The sequence below is a fragment of the Carassius auratus genome, chromosome 49, assembly GCF_003368295.1.
Source record: "Carassius auratus strain Wakin chromosome 49, ASM336829v1, whole genome shotgun sequence".
Classification (NCBI taxonomy): Eukaryota; Metazoa; Chordata; class Actinopteri; order Cypriniformes; family Cyprinidae; genus Carassius; species Carassius auratus.
The window spans coordinates 15290847-15311207 of NC_039291.1; the positions used below are offsets into that span (position 1 = coordinate 15290847).

General features: G+C 37.5%; 1 protein-coding gene across 1 annotated transcript in view; it reads left to right on the forward strand.

Annotated features, from left to right (window-relative positions):
* hecw1a (HECT, C2 and WW domain containing E3 ubiquitin protein ligase 1a) overlaps window positions 1-20361 on the forward strand; it is a 58397-nt gene that overhangs the window by 5575 nt on the left and 32461 nt on the right. Inside the window, exons 3-7 of the mRNA XM_026238241.1 lie at window positions 2173-2437; window positions 4496-4603; window positions 7067-7161; window positions 15356-15431; window positions 17083-17252. Of these exons, the coding sequence (XP_026094026.1) occupies window positions 2173-2437; window positions 4496-4603; window positions 7067-7161; window positions 15356-15431; window positions 17083-17252 (714 nt within the window). The remainder of the gene's footprint in view (window positions 1-2172; window positions 2438-4495; window positions 4604-7066; window positions 7162-15355; window positions 15432-17082; window positions 17253-20361) is intronic.

Sequence of the window (20361 nt, forward strand, 5' to 3'; positions counted from 1 at the left end):
CAAATGTGTTCTGAGGGTAAAGAAGGCGCTGTTCTTTCCAGCTGTGAAGGGAGAGCTTTGAAAGCGCCTCAGAGGAGATAAGTGTTGTGTCATTTTGGGCTTGTTTTGAAGTCTTCTTGCTTTCTGTGACACTCTCTATCTCCGTTTACCGTGGGGCAGCTCCAGAGGCTTCACTATTTTAAGGTCTGTGTGTGTCAGAGATATGTTGACAGTTGTGTAGTGTTACATCACACCTTTCTGATAATGCTGAACTCTTTAGGGCATAGTGATGTTGGGCTTGTGTGTCAAAAGAAGTCAAAGATGGTCGATGATCTTGTGTATAAAACTCTAACCAGGCTTTCTGCAGGAATTAAAAAGTCTTAATTCACCCTTTCACAAATGAAGGCCTAAAACGGTCTTAAAGATGGGATTAAATGCTTGCATGCATTGCTGAAATGAATCTCGTCCTCTGTATTTCTGTTTTGTTTTCTATTACAAATATCTAAAGATGATTAAATTAAGATACATTTACTCAAGATGCTAACTGAGCATATAAAACTAAGTTGTTTCAGAAAAATGAATAAAATGATGCGAGTTTATGCTTAAAACAAGAGTTATGAAAATGTGTTTTCCCTTTGAATTCACTTTTCTTTTTTCTGTTTGAACTAATTGACAGATATTTGTTCTCGTTTCATTTTTTTTTTTTTTATCAATTTCTCCTAAAACAAGACTTCTTATGTCATTTTGTTTCTCAGGAAAATGTATCTTGATTTATGAATCCTTTGACATTTGCTCTGGAAAACAAGACACAAATATTAAGGAAGAGCTTAACTTTTTTGAAGTGAACAGATAGGAACAGTCAATGTTATTGTTCTATAATTGATCTTAATAAATGTCTTTTAATAATTACATTTTAAAAACAAAACCTGCAGAAACCCTGTGTAAACGAATCATGAAAACCTCATTATTGTGCATATGATGTTTAAGCTTCTCGGCAGATTTATTAATACCCTGACTGGATAATAAACCATACACATCATAATAGATCCATATTCATTCACATTCCAGTTAAAGGAAGTAATGGAATGCTAATTGTTTTGGGTGTTGCATATTCCTCTCCATTCACTGCATGATCTTTTCTCTTCCGTCTTCTGGAAAGCACTGTATTTCCTGATTATCACTCATAGATCTGTGTTACATGTCCACAAACAACAAATATCAATAACACATTTCAGGGCCACTTATTATTCTGAATAGCTTGGACAGCATGAGATATATGACGTTTACCAGAATTATCATGTAGTTTACTTTTGAATAAGATTAAATTATTACGATAATAGCAGAAAGAATTGGTTTATTTATGAGTAAAGGTGTGGTCTTCAGAGTCAAATCCAGTCATTTCAAGAGAAATCCACACGATTGGGAATCCTGATAGATTTTCTCATGCTGATGTTGCCACAATTTTGCTATCGCAACCTTAAACTTTAGTTCAAATGCATTGAAATTGCATTCATTTGCAGATTCTGCATTCATTTCAGAATGGGTTTAGAGCTTCAATAAATATTTGTAGTGTTATTTTCTGATGTAAATTATAAAATATTTCTCGTGCCAGTTTTTAAAATGTTTCATTTCTGCCTCACACTATATGTATACTTCAGTTTATTTATAGAAATGAGGCTAAAAACATATGGAGATAGAGTTATTATATGGGCAATTGGTAAGCCTTGGCTATTTATGTTTTACATTATTTTAACTCATCAAAATGTCATTTTTATCAGTGATATAAAACTCAACTTGATTTTTTTTAACCCTTTATGGGACAGAGTGACCAATAATGTGGACATCAGGCACCAGGGTACATGATCTTATGCTAGGGTGAAAGATGTGATCCAAACAGCAAACACAGATCTGGAAAAAAGCCAGTGTCTGCTGATATTATGCTGTAATGCTGTCATTTTTGACTTATTCTGATCCATTTGGAATTCCAAGATGAAGCGAAAGTTTAAAGTAGTTTGCCTGCTTTTGAACACTAAGACTTGTGAATTTGTGTCAAGTTTTTCAAATCAAATATACATAGCAGCAGAAGAAGAAATTGAAAGAATGTTAACCCTTTTATGAAACGGTTAGACGGCTTCACTTGGTTTCAGATAGTGAGGATGCATGTGACTGTGTGTGTGGCGTTATCTCCTGCAGAACCTGTACCAGAGCAGGTTTCTGGGTCTGGCGGCCATGGCCTCGCCGTCACGGAGCTCTCAGAGCCGGCGTCGGTGTAAGAGCGAGACACGCTTCAGCTCGGCTCGATCCACCAGCGACACGGACCTGGTGTCCTTACAGAGCCGCTCCACGCTGACCGTCAGCTCCTCCCTCTACTGCATCGGCCAATCAGAAGACATGCTCATCTGCTGGGACATCAGAGAGGAAGTGGACGCCGGAGACTGGATCGGCATGTACCTCATCGGTGAGAAGATGACCTTTGACTTCGTTCATAGTTAACAGATGTGGGTTTCTCACTGGACGGTATTAGATCCTGGGTTTTGATTGGTTGATCAATGCACGATGTAATGCCAGTATTAATAATTCATATTTATAAATGTTTTGAACCTTGTGCTCACCAAGGCTGCATTTATTTGATCAAAAATACTGTGGAAAATGTTAAATATTACTCCAGTGTAAATGATCTGTTTTCTGTGTGAATCTGTGTTAAAGTGTAATGTATTTCTGTGATGCTCCGCTGTATTTTCAGCATCATTCCTCCAGTCTTCAGTGTCACATGATCTTCAGAAATCAGAATAATATGATGATTTACTGCTCAAGAAACATTTCTGATTTTTATCAGTGTTGAACACATTGAATAATTTGGAAGCCATTATATATTACAAAAGTTCGGGTGTAAGTAAGATTTTTAAAAATGTAAATAAGTAAACACTTTTATTCAGAAAAGACACATAAAATTGTTCAAAAGTGACAATAAAGACATTCATAATGTTTCTGTTTCAAATAAATGCTGTTCTTCAGAACTTTATATTAATCAAATAATCAATTATTAATTATTGAGCACTAACAATAATTGATAACTGAGCAGCAACTTAGCATCATAGTATTAATAACATTTAAAAATATATTAAAACATTTATTAAAAAAAAGTATATTTCACATTATTTATATTAATTATTATTATTATTATTATTATTGTTGTTGTTGTTATTAATATTAATAATAATATTGTTTTAATAATATTACACTTCTTTTTTCATTACGTGTGGTCTCAATATCCATTTATGGCCATGTTTACACACATATTATATAAAGCAGTATATCAAATAATTCTGTAATATCTGTCATAACGCAGTTGATAATACCTTTATGCAAAGTTTTCTTTAAATAAATAGTCTGTAATCTAAAAACTGATAGTGTCTTTTTCATTTGCTTAATAACTCTTAATAACAGAGGACACACACACACACACACACATATATATATATATATACAGAACAGACCAAAAGTTTGGAAATTACTTTGGATTACTATTTTTAATGTTTTTGAAAGAAGTTTCTTCTGCTCATCAAGTCTGCATTTATTTGATCAAAAATGCAGGGGAAAAAAAAACAGTAATATTGTGAAATATTATTCAAACTTAAAATAATAGTTTTCTATTTGAATATACTTAAAAAAAGAAAAATTATTCCTGTGATGCAAGGCTGAATTTTCAGCATCATTCCTCCAGCATCAGTGTCACGTGTAACATCAGTCGATCACATGATCATTTAGAAATCATTCTAATATTCTGATTTATTATGAGTGTTGGAAACAGTTCTGCTGGCTAATATATTTGATCAATAAAGGGTTAAAAAGAACTGCATTTATTTAAAAAAAAATTATAATAATATATGTATTCTTTACTATCACTTTTTATCAATTTAACACATCATCGCTGAATAAAAGTATTGATTTTATTTAAAAAAAAAAAGAAAGAAAAAGAATTGACCCCAAATTACTGACCAGTAGTGTATATTATTACAAAATATTTATAATTTAAAAACATAGCTTCTCTTTTTTTTTTTTTTTTTTTTTTACTTTTTATTCATCAAAGTATCCTAAAAATGTATCACATGTTCTGAAAAAATATTAAGCAGCAGAACTGTTTCCAACTTTGATAATGAATCATCATATTAGAATGATTTCTAAAGGATCATGTGATAATGATCCTAAAAATTCAGCTTTTACAGTTTTTTCTGTATTTTTGATCAAATAAATGCAGGCTTGATGAGCAGAAGAAACGTCTTTCAAAAACATTAAAAATAGTAATGTTTCCAAACTTTTGGTCTGTACTATATATATATTATATACTGTATGTATATTCTTAAAAATGGTTCTCCAAACAATGCATTGACATAATAAGATAAGTTCCTAACAACCTTTGTAATGTATTTGTTCTTGAAACAGATGCAGAACAGGAGAAAACCACTAACTCTCTGTGTCTGTAGTTTAGCATCATCTCTTTCTTTGTCTTTTACAGACGAGGTTCTGTCAGAAAACTTTCTGGACTATAAGAGTCGTGGTGTGAGCGGCTCCCACAAAGGCCAGATCGTGTGGAGAATCGATGCCAGCTTGTACTTCATGGAGGGTCAGTATTCCTCTTCCTGTTTCATCCTGTCTGTTTGTCTCTTTCTTCCATTAGTGCTCTTTTACAGAGTCGCCTCAGGGTTCGGGTTTGACATATTCCTCTGCTAATCGCTGATGTTGCCAAAAAAGCAATCAAGTCCGATTTCACCACAGCCACTGAAGCAGTCGGGAGTCCGATGGATTCCTCATCTTCAGGATTCACACGGTCGCTGTATTTCTGCAGTTTCTGAAGTGGATATTTCTCACCGTCTGCACATTTTCAGTTCTGTCTTCGTCTTCGATCAGGGAGTCTTCCAGCTCGACTCCTTCATGCTGGTTGGCGTGATTATATAAATCTGTTTTCTCATTCCATGCATCTCTTTCCATATCTCAGAACCTGCCAGATTCAGATGTTCAGCGCGCCATCTGCCTTTATATCCTCCATGACGGTCTCCTCCGTCTCATTATGTGTTTTCTCAGAGACACACTGTTCACTTAAAACCTTAGAACTGAATTCCTAACAAAAATGATGAATCTAGTATTTATGTGAAGTCTGGATGAGATGAAAGACACAGTTATAATATAAATCAATCACATTTACATAATACATCATACACTTGGCAAATTCAGAGCAACTACAGTAATATGTTGAATCTTATCTGATGAGGTGAAATTCAGTTTAACTATTTATGTACTGTGTAACTCATTTTTTTAAATTAAAACGAAAGGGTTTGTTTAATTTTGATGATTTTTGCAGCTTGTACCACAAATAATGATACAAACTTGGGCTGGGAAAAATAATGCATTCATTTTTGGCACTTAATAAGAACTAACACAAACATAAAAATAAAATACAAATATTGTAATGAAAAATGTACATGAGGCATCTATAAATAGGCTGACTTCTTCCTCAACAGTTTAGGGCTATTAAATGCTTAAAAGGTTTATGACATACATTAAATCAGATGTAATGTTGATTAGCTCTAATTGCCACTTTTTATCTAATAGAAGAATATTATAATATTATTATGGTCTTCACTGATATTAACCTTGATAGCTCTTGGTTAAGGAAATTGATTTAAATAGATGTTATTATTACTATTAATTGTACAGTTAATGAAAAAGAATTGTTTATTTCAGCACAATTTTTAAATGAACAGATTTTAGTGCAATCTTTAAAAAATGACATTTGCTTTAATATTTTGACATGTGATGTAATATCATTCAAACATTTTAGGAATGAGACTTAAGGGTCAAAAAAATACTTTTTGAAGCCACTACCAAAAAAATTGCTCTGCATTATTCAGGTGAAATCAAGCCAGACATATTTAGTTCAGCAGCTCACCTGGAGGAACACGGTCTATCTGCACACACACACACACACACACACACACACACTATCACACACACATCCATCAACACACACACTCACACACACACACACCTCTGAATTCCTCTGACATCACATCGCTCTTCATACTGTACATGACAATAGCTGATCTAATGCCTTGTGTTTTGCTAGCATATGCCACACACACTGTTCAGAAATGCTTTGAGAAATGAAATTGAAATCTGAAACGCACTCGAGGAGATGTATCATGAAATCCTGTTCACTTTGACACTGACTTTAACAAGCTGTCAGCTTTCATTTCACCGATCGGAGTACGATATCCATCCAAACTTCTCAATAGTTGCTTGGATTATGTACCATTTTTATACCATGGTGTTCTTTGAAGCATTTTGGAGTCCCATTGAAATATCATGATACAAATATAATAATGGTACACAAGTGATCAAAACTCTCTTCTGCTCACCAAAGATGCATTTATTTGAACAAAAATACAGTAAAAACAGTGAAACATTATTCTACTGTAAATCATCTGTTTTCTGTGTGAATCTGTGTTAAAGTGTAATGTATTTCTGTGATGCTCCGCTGTATTTTCAGCATCATTCCTCCAGTCTTCAGTGTCACATGATCTTCAGAAATCAGAATAATGTGATGATTTACTGCTCAAGAAACATTTCTGATTATTATCAGTGTTGAACACAGTTGTGCTGCTCAATATTTTTGTGGAAAACGTGATACAGTTTATTTTTTCAGGATTCACAGATCATTATTTGAAACATAAAGACACTTCTGATCAATTTAATGCATTCTTTTCCATTTCTCACAAAAAAAGAGTTGGAGGACTTGTTGAAGACCAAAATCACTCTGAATATCTTGTCAGTAATGTCCTATAGCAGCACTTTAACTCTCTCATTGAGTGCTCTGCACACATATACTGAAGACAATTTATTTATTCATCAATTGTATGTTATTTTGTAATTGTAATAATGGGTAATTGGCGTGATTATGTATTTAATATAACAACACCAACTTCTGAGTTTGAGAGAGAGGAGATTTGGTCCTCAGTCGTGGATCAGCGTGTAAGTCGAAGATGTCTTGACCTTCATGTCCTTCTGTTTCTCTCTCTCTCTCGTGCAGCTGAGACCAAGGTGTGCTTCAAATACTATCATGGTTTGAGTGGAGCGCTTAGAGCCACGACGCCGAGCGTGACGGTGCGAAACCCCTCTGCCAATGTGAGTACACACACACACACACATACACACACACACACCCTTGGCTTTGGTGTTTGAGGTTAAAGCTGTTGTGACACATAAGGTCACGTGATCAGGGAAGATGCCCATGTAAAGTCAGCATTAAACAAACCCCTCCAGCGTGTCTGATGTCACAGTGATGATGAAATACTACAGAGGGCAGAGGTCACCGACAACATCTGGACTGCTGCTTTTAACTATGTAACTGTTTTATGGTTGGCTATAGATGCAGTTTGCATTTAGTGCATTATCATGAAATATGGCTGAATCGAGCTCTTAAAATGAGATTAGTCAGTTTCACAAGTTAGATCTGTTGGAGGGGTTCAGTTGAGGCTAGTTCGCTCCTGCAGGTAAATGCTAACTAAATTGGTTAAATGTTTTTGCATATCAACATATCTCTAATATTTCATCATACTATCGTAGATGTTTTACCAGTGCCTAATTAGGTTTCAAAGATCTATTAAAAGCATGAAATAGACTTCTTTATTTCCCCATGTGGCATTTATAGCTCATCTAATTGACTTAAAAGATAAAGCTATGAACATAGATTGTGTATTTGATAGAAAAAGCTGAGAAGCAGCACATGTTCACATTTGGTTTTTCACTGATATCCAGTGCTCTGAAGTGATATGACAAGGATTACAGGCTGATAATAAGTGCTTTTGCTGTTCTTATCTTGCGTTCTGGTCACAAAATGGTTTGTCCTTCTCTCGGCATTCAGAAATTAGATTAAGATGTTGAATGGATTAAAGGTCATTCCACCCAAGTACAACAGACAAGCGTTCAAATCCCTCCATATGGACGGATCGATGACAGAACGCAGATGTGATGTGGTGTGAAGATCAGCTGTTAATGATCACGACTTTCAGCAGAAGCACCCCTAAATAACCCTTTGTTAGCACTAAGCCAAAGCCAGAGATTGAGTTTCCGCAGCCCCACTGCCTTTGTGCTGGCGTGGTCTCCAGAAATGCTGAGAGCCAGAAAACTTGATCTCAACACCAGTGCCCTTTCTCGGGCGAGCTGTTTAAAAATAACCTCGGCGTAAGCAGAGGCGGAAAAGGGTTTTTCGGTGGATAGCACAGAAGAGCTGCGGACGTGCTGATGGATGGCAAAGCGAGGCTGGCTCGTCTTTATGGAGGTTCTCCGGTAGCGAGGGCTCTGTTTCTGAATTATCACCCGGGGCGAGCTGAGCGTGGACTGATGTCGCCCGGCCGGACGGCGAGGGGCAAGAGGGAGGACGCTCTCACCTGGAGACCTGGATGGGTGAAGGTAGCTGCTTTCAGCTGTTATGACAGAAGCTGTTTTCTGTGATTCTGTGATTATGAATGACACTGCGGGAAACACTTGAGACGATCACACGTGAGATCTCTGGCTGCTGCAGTCGAGCTGTAGTCTGAGTGTTTACTTCGCATTCATTTTTGCCTCGTTTCTGCTTATTTGCATATATTCAGCAGTTTTATCCATGAATGCTTTTAATTGGTCAGCACTCCAATTCAGACCTCTTAACACACCTGCAGCCACTTGCAGCTTATTCTTACTGATAATACAAAAGTAATATTATAGCGTTCTATGACTTAAAGGTTTGTTGTACACTTTATAAAATGATTTTTAAAGCTGTAAATAAAACAAAGATTGTTGTTGTACATTTTACACGAAAATACTATTTTAGGCTTCAAAATGTAACATTTAATTTTATGTAATTCTTTGTAATTACGTGTGAAATTTACTAGTAGTTTCTGAGTAAAATGTAATTTTAGATTTTTATTTTTATTTATTTTTTTTCAGTGTAGCTGAGCCCCGATCCTTAAAATAAATGTGTCAAATGTAAAAATAAAATGTTTTTTACTTTTAACATTTCAGATTTAAAGATTAAAACAATATCAGTGTTATATTAGCAAGAGTAAGTTCGTCATGTTTTCTTCTTATATATTTAACAATATTTAATAATTTAGAAATTTAACATATTTAACTTTTTTAACCAACTAAAGCATTTTTCTCAGAAATAATGTCAAGAAAACATTAAGTGTTGAACATGACCAGTGTAGTCTGATTTCACTAGCCACAAATAGCTCTTTTAATCATTTTAAAAAGACTTACAAACTCAGCAGAAACGCACTGTAAATAAAACACAAGCCAAATACAGAAATCCCACCTCTGTTGGGAATTTGGGCATTTGGGAGCAATGCAGATGTGCAGCTTTGTGATTCTGAAGGTCATCTGCTCACGGACCTGTAAACGGTCAGAGAGAGACCTTTTCAAGTAAAGATGTCTTCTCTACGGAGCTGGAACAGGACGGGCAGCAGATTTCTGTGCTTTGTTCACTTTGTCCTCTAGTATCGAATGACTTTGTTGATGCAGTCAGCAGAAAGATGGCGTTCGTTCCTCCGCTGGCCAGGTGGAAGCTGTCATGTCAAACTGATGCAGACGAAGGCGAGCTTTGAGTTTATGTTTGGATGAGAAAAGGGAACAGTGTAGTTCAGTCAGTCGTGATGGATGGTCGAGCGCTTTCTAAATAGTTTGTTTTGTGCATAGTGCAATTTCAGAGTAATGCGATATGTGTGAGTCGAGTGAAAAGAGCTCATTTGGGAGTGTGAATAAAAATAGCTTTCGTGGGCATGTTTTTTTGATTCGGTGATGCCTTTGTTTTTTAAGAACTGTTGTGTAAGTGAATGTGTGTTGTAGTAGGTGATATAATTTTGTTAGCTATAATTTATTTATACTTCTCCGCTTCCAGTCCTCCTTCATCTCCGCTTATATGAAAATTGTATATGCCATGAAATTTAATTAAATATTTAATGCAAAAAGTAAAACAGTAGGAAAAAAAAATATAACAAAGGTTTAACACTATCTTAATCATTTTAATTGGCATGCACCAATATAAAAACGCGTAGTAATGAGCATCAATATTTTCATTTCAACCTTTTTCATTTCACAGTATATTTTTCTATATTTAATATAAATGTTGATGTATTGGTTATGAGTGACGGCACAATTAAATCATTGAATGTATCCACCTTATTTTGAAATGCATAAGTAAGCTATTTTCAAGACTTTGGATTCATTAGCCATAAATAAATAGAAGAATAATAAAGTGTAATAAACAGTAAAACTATTGGTGCTTCAAACCAGTGTGTTTACTTTTACAACAATACATTAAAATAATGTAATATCAAAGATGTGCATGAAAGTGGAAGCCTCGCACATTAGGTTAGAAATGTCTGCACCACTTTTACGTTGTAAATCAGGTGTAAATGTGTGTCCCACTGCTCTCCTCTCATGTGTCACACAGACATTAGCATGTATTCAGCATCCTGCAGCCTCTCTCTCTCTCTCCTTCAGCTGTTTTCCTATTCACTGGCTGCTTATAGCATTAGCGTCACTCTCAAGTGTAGCATACACACCCTCATGCTTTCACACACTCACACGCACACACACACACACACATATCACTCTCCTGTCAGTGTTTTCATGTGTTCTGATGACTGAACAGCATCATAGATTTGGTTTGCTCCTTTCACACCGGAACTGATTAATTCAGATTACATACACATCATTCCATTTAATATCCAGAATTGAGTTTGTGTTCGTATGTATACCATTGGAACTGAATACTTAAAAAAGACCTAGAAAGTCTATTAGCTAAATAAACTGGTTTTATTAAGTCAAAAATATTATTTAACATTGCAAATTACATACAATTATACAGACAAAACAAACTGTTTTTGGGTAAATCAGGTGGAAACAGCACTTACCACTTTTTACATTGAAGGCACTACCATAATTGTAATTTTGTTCACCTGTGTTTGGTTAATTATCTCATCAGTTCCTTTGTTTGCTCCCCTTCAAATACTCTCAGTTTTCCCCTAGTCTGTGTCCCTTCTCATTTATGTTAAGTTGGCAATTGGCCCATGTATTTGTTACATTTATTAAAATACTTTTTTCTTTGATCTCCATCGTGGCGTCTCCTTCATAGCACTTGCGTTGTGGGGTTTACAGCAGGGCAGATTGGAGTGATATGTGGAGGGGTTTCTTGAGCTCACTATCGGGTGAGCTGGCATGATGCCACTCTAGTTGTGTGCTTCCTGTTGGGATTAGATGACGAGATAAATCGCTGTGAGCTTCCGACTGGTAACGTTCCTTTGAGTTGATTAATCTCAAACTGTTCTTAAATGGTTCTGATTTTGAGGTTGAGGAAGAAAAAAATATTCCCTAACCTCATCCAACTCCCGCAGGAATGCGCCGCATCTCCCCAACTCACTCCACGCAGAGAACCTCCACATACCTCTCCAATGGCTCCTTCTGCCTGCATAACCCCAAAGTCCCCACAGTCCTCAAAGCTCCGCTGGATTCCACAGCCCAGGAGCACCAGCCTCTGAGCAGTCAAGATGGCCGGCCTCTCGGAAGTCACTCCTCCATGTCCTTCGTCTCCCCCAACTCCGCTGGTCCCGTCCAGCCCTTCTTCATCTCCTTCGTCTCTGCTGGTCCCGTCCAGCCCTCCTTCATCTCCTTCGTCTCTGCTGGTCCCGTCCAGCCCTCCTTCATCTCCTTCGTTTCCTTCACTTCCGCTGGTCCCGTCCAGCCCTTTTTCGTCTCCTTCACCTCCACTGGTCCCGTCCAGCCCTCCTTTGTCTCCTTCACCTCCGCTCATCCTGTCCAGACCTCGTTCATCTCCGCTGGTCCCATCCAGCCCTCCTTCATCTCCTTCGTCTCCGCTCATCCTGTCCAGCACTCCTTCGTCTCCTTCATCTCTTTCACCTCCGCTAAGTCCTTTCTCATTTATGTTAAGTTGGAAATTGGCCCATGTATTTGTTACATTTATTAAAATACTTTTTTCTTTGATCTCCATTGTGACATCTCCTTCATACCACTAACTGTAACTGAATAACGAACCAAAGGACGATGTCTGCAGTTGAGGACACGCTGTGGGGTTTACAGCAGGGCAGATAGGAGTGATATGTGGAGGGGTTTCTTGAGCTCTCTATCGGGTGAGCTGGCATGATGCCACTCTAGTTGCGTGCTTCCTGTTGGGATTAGATGACGAGATAAACCGCTGTGAGCTTCCGACTGGTAACTTTCCTTTGAGTTGATTAATCTCAAACTGTTCTTTAATGGTTCTGATTTTGAGGTTGAGAAAGAAAAAAAGATTCCCTAACCTCATCCAACTCCCGCAGGAATGCGCCGCATCTCCCCAACTCACTCCACGCAGAGAACCTCCACATACCTCTCCAATGGCTCCTTCTGCCTGCATAACCCCAAAGTCCCCACAGTCCTCCAAAGCTCCGCTGGATTCCACAGCCCAGGAGCACCAGCCTCTGAGCAGTCAAGATGGCCGGCCTCTCGGAAGTCAAGCCCGCCGGACATCCATATGACACTTACTCCAGTGCCAGCACCTCGTAAGCGCTTCAGGGGAGTCCCCAGTTAAGCCCAGGGTCGGCTCCAGCCCCAAAGCTCACTTCAGAGTCCATTCCAGCATGTCTCTCAGCAATAATGAAAATGGTGCTGTCCCCAGGGTTCTCGGTACCCATCCTCATCCCAGAATCCACTCTAGGGCACTCCTCCATCTCCTTCGTCTCCCCCACCTCCGCTGGTCCCGTCCAGCCCTCTTTCATCTCCTTCGTCTCCGCTCATCCTATCCAGACCTCCTTCTTCTCCTTCATCTCCTTCACCTCCGCTGGTCCCGTCCAGTCCGCCTTCGTCTCCTGAGCACCCTGTTTTAGCCACCCACACACTTGTAGAGCACCCACCAGAGCCTTTGGATTCCTAGATTTCCCCAATAAATGTTTTTTTTGGGGGGGGGGGTCCAAATTCCCGTGGCAAAGCCAGCCAAGGCAAGAGAGGATCTGCCATGGCCTCCTGAGTCTCCTGATCTGAACCTGAACTCCCTGCTCCACCATGGCTCCTACGCTGGAGGCCCTCCTTGTCACCACCCTGTTCCAGTCCTGCACCAGCCTTCAGGGCGCCCGGCCCCTCCTTTCCTGATGGTACTGTTACGCCACAGGATGCGCCTTCCAGGAGGGGGGAGTTATGTTATGGTTATGTTTAGTTTTTGGTCTGATTTTCATTGTGTTTTCAGTTCACCTGTGACCTAGTTTTACTTTAACTCTTAATTGTCCTTTCATTCACCTGTGTTTAATTATCTCATCTGTTCCTTTGTTTGCTACAAATACTCTCAGTTTTCCCTTAGTCGGTGTCCATTCACGTTTATGTTAAATTGTCAAGTGTTCCATGTGTGTTGAATTTACCTTATTAAAAGACTTTTCATTAAAAAAAATCTATATTTTACCATGTATTAAAAAATAAAATTAATTTGTTGACAATTTTTTAGTCATTAAAATCTTTTTTACATATATATGCATATGGCTCTGTGGCAGGTTTAGACTAACATAACATCACAGATTTCATTCTGTATCTTTTGTAAGTTAAACATAGAGATTTCTTAATAGAGACCTGAATGTCATAGAGACTTGTGATTGGGCTCTTTTAACACCCTAGCAACCACCTAGCAACAGTTTTAAAACAACCTAAGCAACCACATAGATACCCTGGAAACAAATTTTCTTCATCAAATAAAAATCGAATAATTACTCAAAACAAACAGCATCACCGTGAAACTCTAACAAACAGATCGATCTGCAGGCTGAAGTAGGATTTGCTGTTCAAAACTCCACCTTTTGTGTAATAACCCGGTCTGGATCCCAAAGTCCCGCTGCAGCACAGTTGAGTCTCCCGCAGATCTGATTAATCTGAGTAATCTGGGTAAAGCTGCGTTCAGGAGGACAGGATTTGCATCTCATTTGGGTGTGAACTGCTCCAAACACCTGCTCTGCTTTTCTGTCTGCCTGCTGTTTGTCTCTGTTTACTCTAAAGTATGTTTGGACTCATTTATGGGCAGTTTTCTGGAAGGACTGCATGTACTGTAGACGCACATTACAAAGATTGGAAAAGCTGTTTCTGCACTGAATGTTTGTTGTGTTGTGTTGTGTTTTAAATCAATCATTCTGTGCACGTCGCCTGCTGAAAAGAAGTGGAAGTCTTTGGTCCTCACCTCATTAATGAATGGACTGTTGAATTTATAAAGAACTAAACAGACTAAACACAAAATTATAAAGACTGAAGTGCTAGAACAGGAATTATTAGTTTACATTACGTGATTTGTTTTATTTAAATACTATTTCCAATTTTACTTTACCCCTCATGTTTTGTTTGGGGCTACACAATAGTTTTGTTTTAGTATCAGTTGTAGGGTAGTATAATTTTAATAATATTTTAAATTAGCTTTTATTTTTATATTTTCAGTATTATCTTTAAAATGTATTTATTTTTAAAGCATTTTTATTAGTTTTATTTCTTTCATTATTTATTAGTTGTAATTTATTTTTATTTCAGGTTATTTAATTCAGTTTTAGTTTTTATTTATGTCAGTTTCTAGTATTAGTGCATACAATTAAACATATTTCAGGTAGTTGCTAAGACAACATTTCTAATTTTTTATTGTTTTATTTTATTATTTTATTTCAATGAACAAAAAAATATTTTGATAGTTTTACCTGTGATAATAACCCTAGACCCCAAGATCATTTTACTGTGTCAAATAAAGTATAATAGTTCTTTTTATTTTATTTTATTTTATTTTATTTTATTTTATTTTTATTTTTTTTGCATCATCACATCACATCTATAGCCATCTGCTGGTGGTATTTCTTACTGCACACAAACCCAGCTATTTTCCTTTATTTCTGAAGAAGGATGATTTTGAATTTGATTTTGATCTTGTATATTGCAGTAGTTTTTCTTCAGTTGACAAAAGTATATTTAAGTCAATTATTTGTTATTTAGTTTACAGTAATAACCCTGGAGCCTGTGTTCCCTATAAGCTGTAGCGCTTGAGTTTTTCCTCTTCTGAGAAGTGCCGTCCCATGAGCCTCTCCCTCTCCTCCATCCCTTCCACTTCCTGGATGCTGAATCAATGCAGTCCTAATGAATGTGTGCTATTGATTGGTGCCATGAGCGGGGCGTCTGTAATGGGCTTTAAGCACAGTATATCAGACACTGCTGAAACAACAGAAGAGGAAAGAAAGAAAGGGGCGTGGCCTTTGTAAAGTCACTTCCTGTTATCAGCAGCTCTTCCTGTCCTCCAGTCATGTGATCAGCTGACCGCTGTGGTTCTCTCTGATAGGCGCTGAAGCCTGTCATCAGTCAGGAGCTTCCTCAGACTCTGGGCAGCAGGAGACTCATCAGCTTCTCTCTGTCAGGTAAGGCAGTGCTGGCTATGTGTGTGTGTGTGTGTGTGTGTGTGTGTGGAGCCTCAGAAATGTCTCTCTCTCTTTCACTGAAGTCTCTGGGCTTCATAAAACCTTTATAACCTTTTTCTGTGTCTCTGTGTTGCACTGAGCGACAGTTTCCCATGAATCCTCTTGTGTCTCACACTAACTGTGGACGTCAGCCGTTTAATGAAACCTGCAGAAATAACAAGGTTTTTAGGTTCTTTTTGCAGCGATTCTTGAGAAATTGGAGAAACCGCTTTGAAATATAGAGCAGCGCTTCTGTAACTTCTGAATTAAACAGTTTGAATCCAATGTCACAACCCAAACATGATTTAAATGATTAATGATCAAAGGATGAATCTTGTCCCTTCAAACCCTCTCTTTTCTCTTAAGTTATATCTGAAGCGATGGCCAAACTATTGTCTGTTCTCTTCAGGACTCTCTCAGCGCTGTATGTTTTATTCATAGCTCCATCTTCTGCCGTGAGCATAAGGTCTGCTTGAACATGTTTCTACAAACACATTAGCAGCTTTGAAGGAGGTCCAGCTGCCAGCGAATCTCGTCAGTGAGCGGAAAAACCCCTTGAGAGATGAAGAACAGTTTCTTTTAGCTCAAAGTGATGGCTTGTGGGCAGATGACCTGCAAAAACCTGAAACCGAGGGAACATCCTCTTGTTCTGTTAGCTTGGCATGGTTGTTTGAGAAGAAACCTGATAAAAGTGCAATAATTTCACATCTTTTCAGTGAATATCGGAGGTCTCGTGCCTCTAAATGGCATCACACACTCAGACGCTCCATCTAAAGTGTTAAAAACGCATTAAGCTGATAGTCAGTATCCATCTCTGTCTGCTGTCTGGATACTGGAGGAGATAATGAGCTCCGGTGGGATTCTGACACTTCCTGCTTTTCTCTTCATATTCCCAGACTCTAGCCTTTAAGCCTCTCGCTTCCCCGGTTTTTCTATAAATTATGTTTTAATATTACAAGGACACCAGGAAACACTAAAGTTAGAACATATATGCAGTTGAATATTAACAGGAAAGGGGTAACTTTCTGGGGATGTACTGTGTAGCCTGAATTATTATTAGCAGTAGTACTAAATCTGTTGTTACATTTGAATATATAAATAAATAAATAAAAATAAACAGCATTTATATTTATAATGTAATAATATAGTGTTGCAGCTATTTAAATATACTGTGTATATAATTAGTATTATAACATTTAAGAATACATTTAGTATAATTAATTTACATAATGGAGTAATTACAATTTATTTATTTATTTGTTTTAATGTATTATTATAATTATAATCATCAAACATAAATGTGTGTGTGTGTGTGTGTGTGTGTAATTCGATTTTTTTATTTTTTTAATGTAATAATTTATCTTAATATCAGTATGTAAATATACCTACATACACATGTATTGTGTTTTGACTCACTGATATTGGTGTTGTCATTTCACCATAAACTCTAAATGATTATTGAAGTAATAAACAAAGTATATATATATATATATTAGAATTTGCAAATTATAATAATAATATAATAGATAATTTTAATAAAATGACAATGGCAATAATTACACTACATAAGTAAGTTTAAGTTTTAGTTTTCCTTTGCTCTGCTCTTTTTCAGACGTTCAGGCAGTGGCTCTGAAGAAGGGAATGTTCTTCAATCCTGACCCGTATCTGAAGATCTCCATCCAGCCTGGAAAGCACAGCATCTTCCCTGCGCTGCCTCACCACGGTCAGGAGAAACGCTCAGGCATCATCTGCAACACGGTCAACCCCGTCTGGAAGAGAGAGGTGAGCCTCCTTCATGTTTGATAGGACGGATCATTTAAAGGCATGGGACATCTAAATCACCTTTGAGTTTGAGTCTGGAGCTGCATTTGGGACATTTCATGAAACACAACCGCACAAACAGAGCTGGCATCACCTCTAAAATCAGTGCGGTGAAGCTTTTAATATATGAAATTATGACAAATATTTACAACATTCATGGAAATTACATAGTGTTTAACCTGTTAAATGTCACCCCGTCCCGTTGACTATACTATATTACAATCAAATTTAATCTAATCTTGACAAACTATATATCGTTGGAAAGGTCTAAGACTCCCAAATATATATTATACCAATATTTTTTGTTAAAAATTATGTAGGAAAAGTAATAGATCAATTTATGACAAGAGTGCACCCTCAGAAATCTACATTACAAAAAGAGTGTTGACCTTTGTTTAAAAATAAGACTTCCTCGTTGCCTTTTTCTCTATCACATTTTAGAAATCATCAGAAGTTATATATCACTTGAAAACATAAAATCTCAAAACTCATCCTTCAAAACCCATTTTAAAATCAGACATTGCATTACCATGTAAATGGCACATCAAAATCATGTTACAAAATGTTTTCAGTCATGAAATATAAAAATTTAGGTTTGTATCATGCACATTCAAGTCTATCTTCAAAAACGTGAGTGACAGTTAACAGGTTAAGGATTTAATCATGGCACTCATTCACACTCACTCCCCGGATGCTGTATTCACCATTATAACTATAGATATAACCATAATCAATCATTTTGATGCATAATGGATTCAGTTGTGCGATCAGAAACATTTAAATCTAAAAAAGCAAATACATAAACCACACAATAGCTGTATTTCTATTTGTTAATGGGACAGTTCACCCAAAAATGGAGATTCTGTCATCATTTATTCACCCTCGTGTTATTTCGAATCTGAATGAGTTTCTTTCTTCTGTTGAGCACAAATGAAGCTCTTTTGAAAGAATGTTGGGAACCAAACAGTTGACGGTAGCCATTGACTTCCATAGTAGGGAAAAAAATACTATTGTTTAAACTGTTGGCTATCCAACATTCTTCAGACTGTCTTCTCTTCATTAGAAGAAACTCATACATGTTTGAAACGACATGAAGGCAAGCAGATGATGACAGATTTTCCATTTTTTGGTGAACTGTCCCTTAACAGATTGAAGCAGTGGTGAAATGCATTGCTCTCTCAGTGAGAAAGCCACTAATAAATATTGGGTCTCTTTTTGCAGTGTCTTTGACAGCTTCAGCGCACACACACACACACTTTGTGACAGGCTGTTAATCCCTACAGCACTATCTCCTGAGCGTCTTCACTGTAGCTCATTCACTCTTGTCCTAATAAACCTGAACACAAGTCTTGTTTGCTTCACCTCCCTCTGTGTAGAGACTCCCAACATCAGTCTGACAACAGCTACTCATCTCCCTTCAGCTTTAATTAATGATATTCACTCATATGCAGACTAAAAAAAAACTACTATCGTATGAATAATAAAACCATTGACAAAATAGATATAAAGCTTCATACATGCACGAATTACTCAAACGTTTACAAGTTTGCATTTTGTTAAAGCATCACCCATCCAATTATTATGTGGTTTTGTATGCATTTGTTTAGTTTCTCCACCTCACATAGTTTCTTCTTCACATTTTGAGAATGCAAAATAAATGTGGGGAAAAAATAGATAGCTCATAAGGGATCCTTTTAAAAAATACTTACATACTCTACAATGCCATGTGGTAATAATCTGTTCCAGGCTGTATTGTGAGTGAATGAACAGGGTTGTGCTGCCATACTTCACCTCTTTCAGCTCTACTGGGCTTTCTCATCCTCTGCTAGCGGTTTCAGATAGCTGGTGTCTCATTCTGTAGCTTGTGTGAAATACTCAGCCCTCTGTAAGTCAGGCAGTCGGCAGTAAGTCAGCGGGTGAAATATGGGCTCATTTCTCTTCACATGCTTGGCTGAACTGGCTGAAATCCAGTAGAGAGCAAACGTGAGCCACAGAAGGTTTTCACCGGCGGCCCTTTGGGGGTTAATAGCACCATTTACCGTCTGCTAGATGAAACATGACCTGCTGAGTTTCCCATGGTGCCTTGCTGCATGTTTACTGCAGGAGTCTCAGAGTTTCCACAGAATAGTTCATTGGTTCATACATTGGTTTGAATTTAATGTAGTTAGTTTGCTTTGTTGTTGTTTTTTCTACCTAATGGGTAATAATCTCAATGACTGCATATGTTTTATTCATTTTGTTTTTTTAATTTCCTTGGAAAATGGGTCGTGGATAACAAACAGGGAGCAAGACACCACATGGCTATGACACAGTGGGAATGCCCCTTGGGGACGGCGATTGTCTGAAGCCCATATGGAATCACACCAATGCACTGGCTGATGGATATCCTAATGAAGAAGTGAGGGGTTCGGCAGCACCTCTATCCCTGTTCAGAGAACATGGGTTACATGAGTAACCGGAGACGTTCTCTTTAAAAGGTTCACTCAGTGCTGTATCGATATCATGCAATGAGAACGATAAACCACACTTGCCAAGCTAAGCGCTGCCATCCTGGCGCCACACAGAAATATCCTCCAGAGGAACTCCTCTGAAAAGATCACGTGGACAAGACCATGGGAACATAACCGGGTCTGTGCCATAGGAATACTTTAACAAGATCTGTAACAAACTCCATGCATGGCTTGTCCTGTCCAGCCTTTTGGAATCTCCTCTGTGTGTTGATGTATAAATATAAACGTTTTTGTTCATAGTTTATTTATATGTACCGATATAAACAACAGTATTTTTACAATATATATATTTTATGGAATATTGTAAAATGCCTCATGGGATATCCCCAAAGAAATGTAACAAATTGGAAATTAATTTCACTTCCCAAATCTGTTGTCTTTTTTGCTGTTCAGGTTTTAAATATTACAAAAATATTATTGCAAACATCATGAATATGCAATACATCGCCCAACCCATCTCGTCCAGATGTGATTAATTACTGCAGCTCCCGGCAGCCATTCGTGTCTTGATGAGTGGAAATATGTTTACCCAGATGATATTATTTGGCTAGCGATGACCC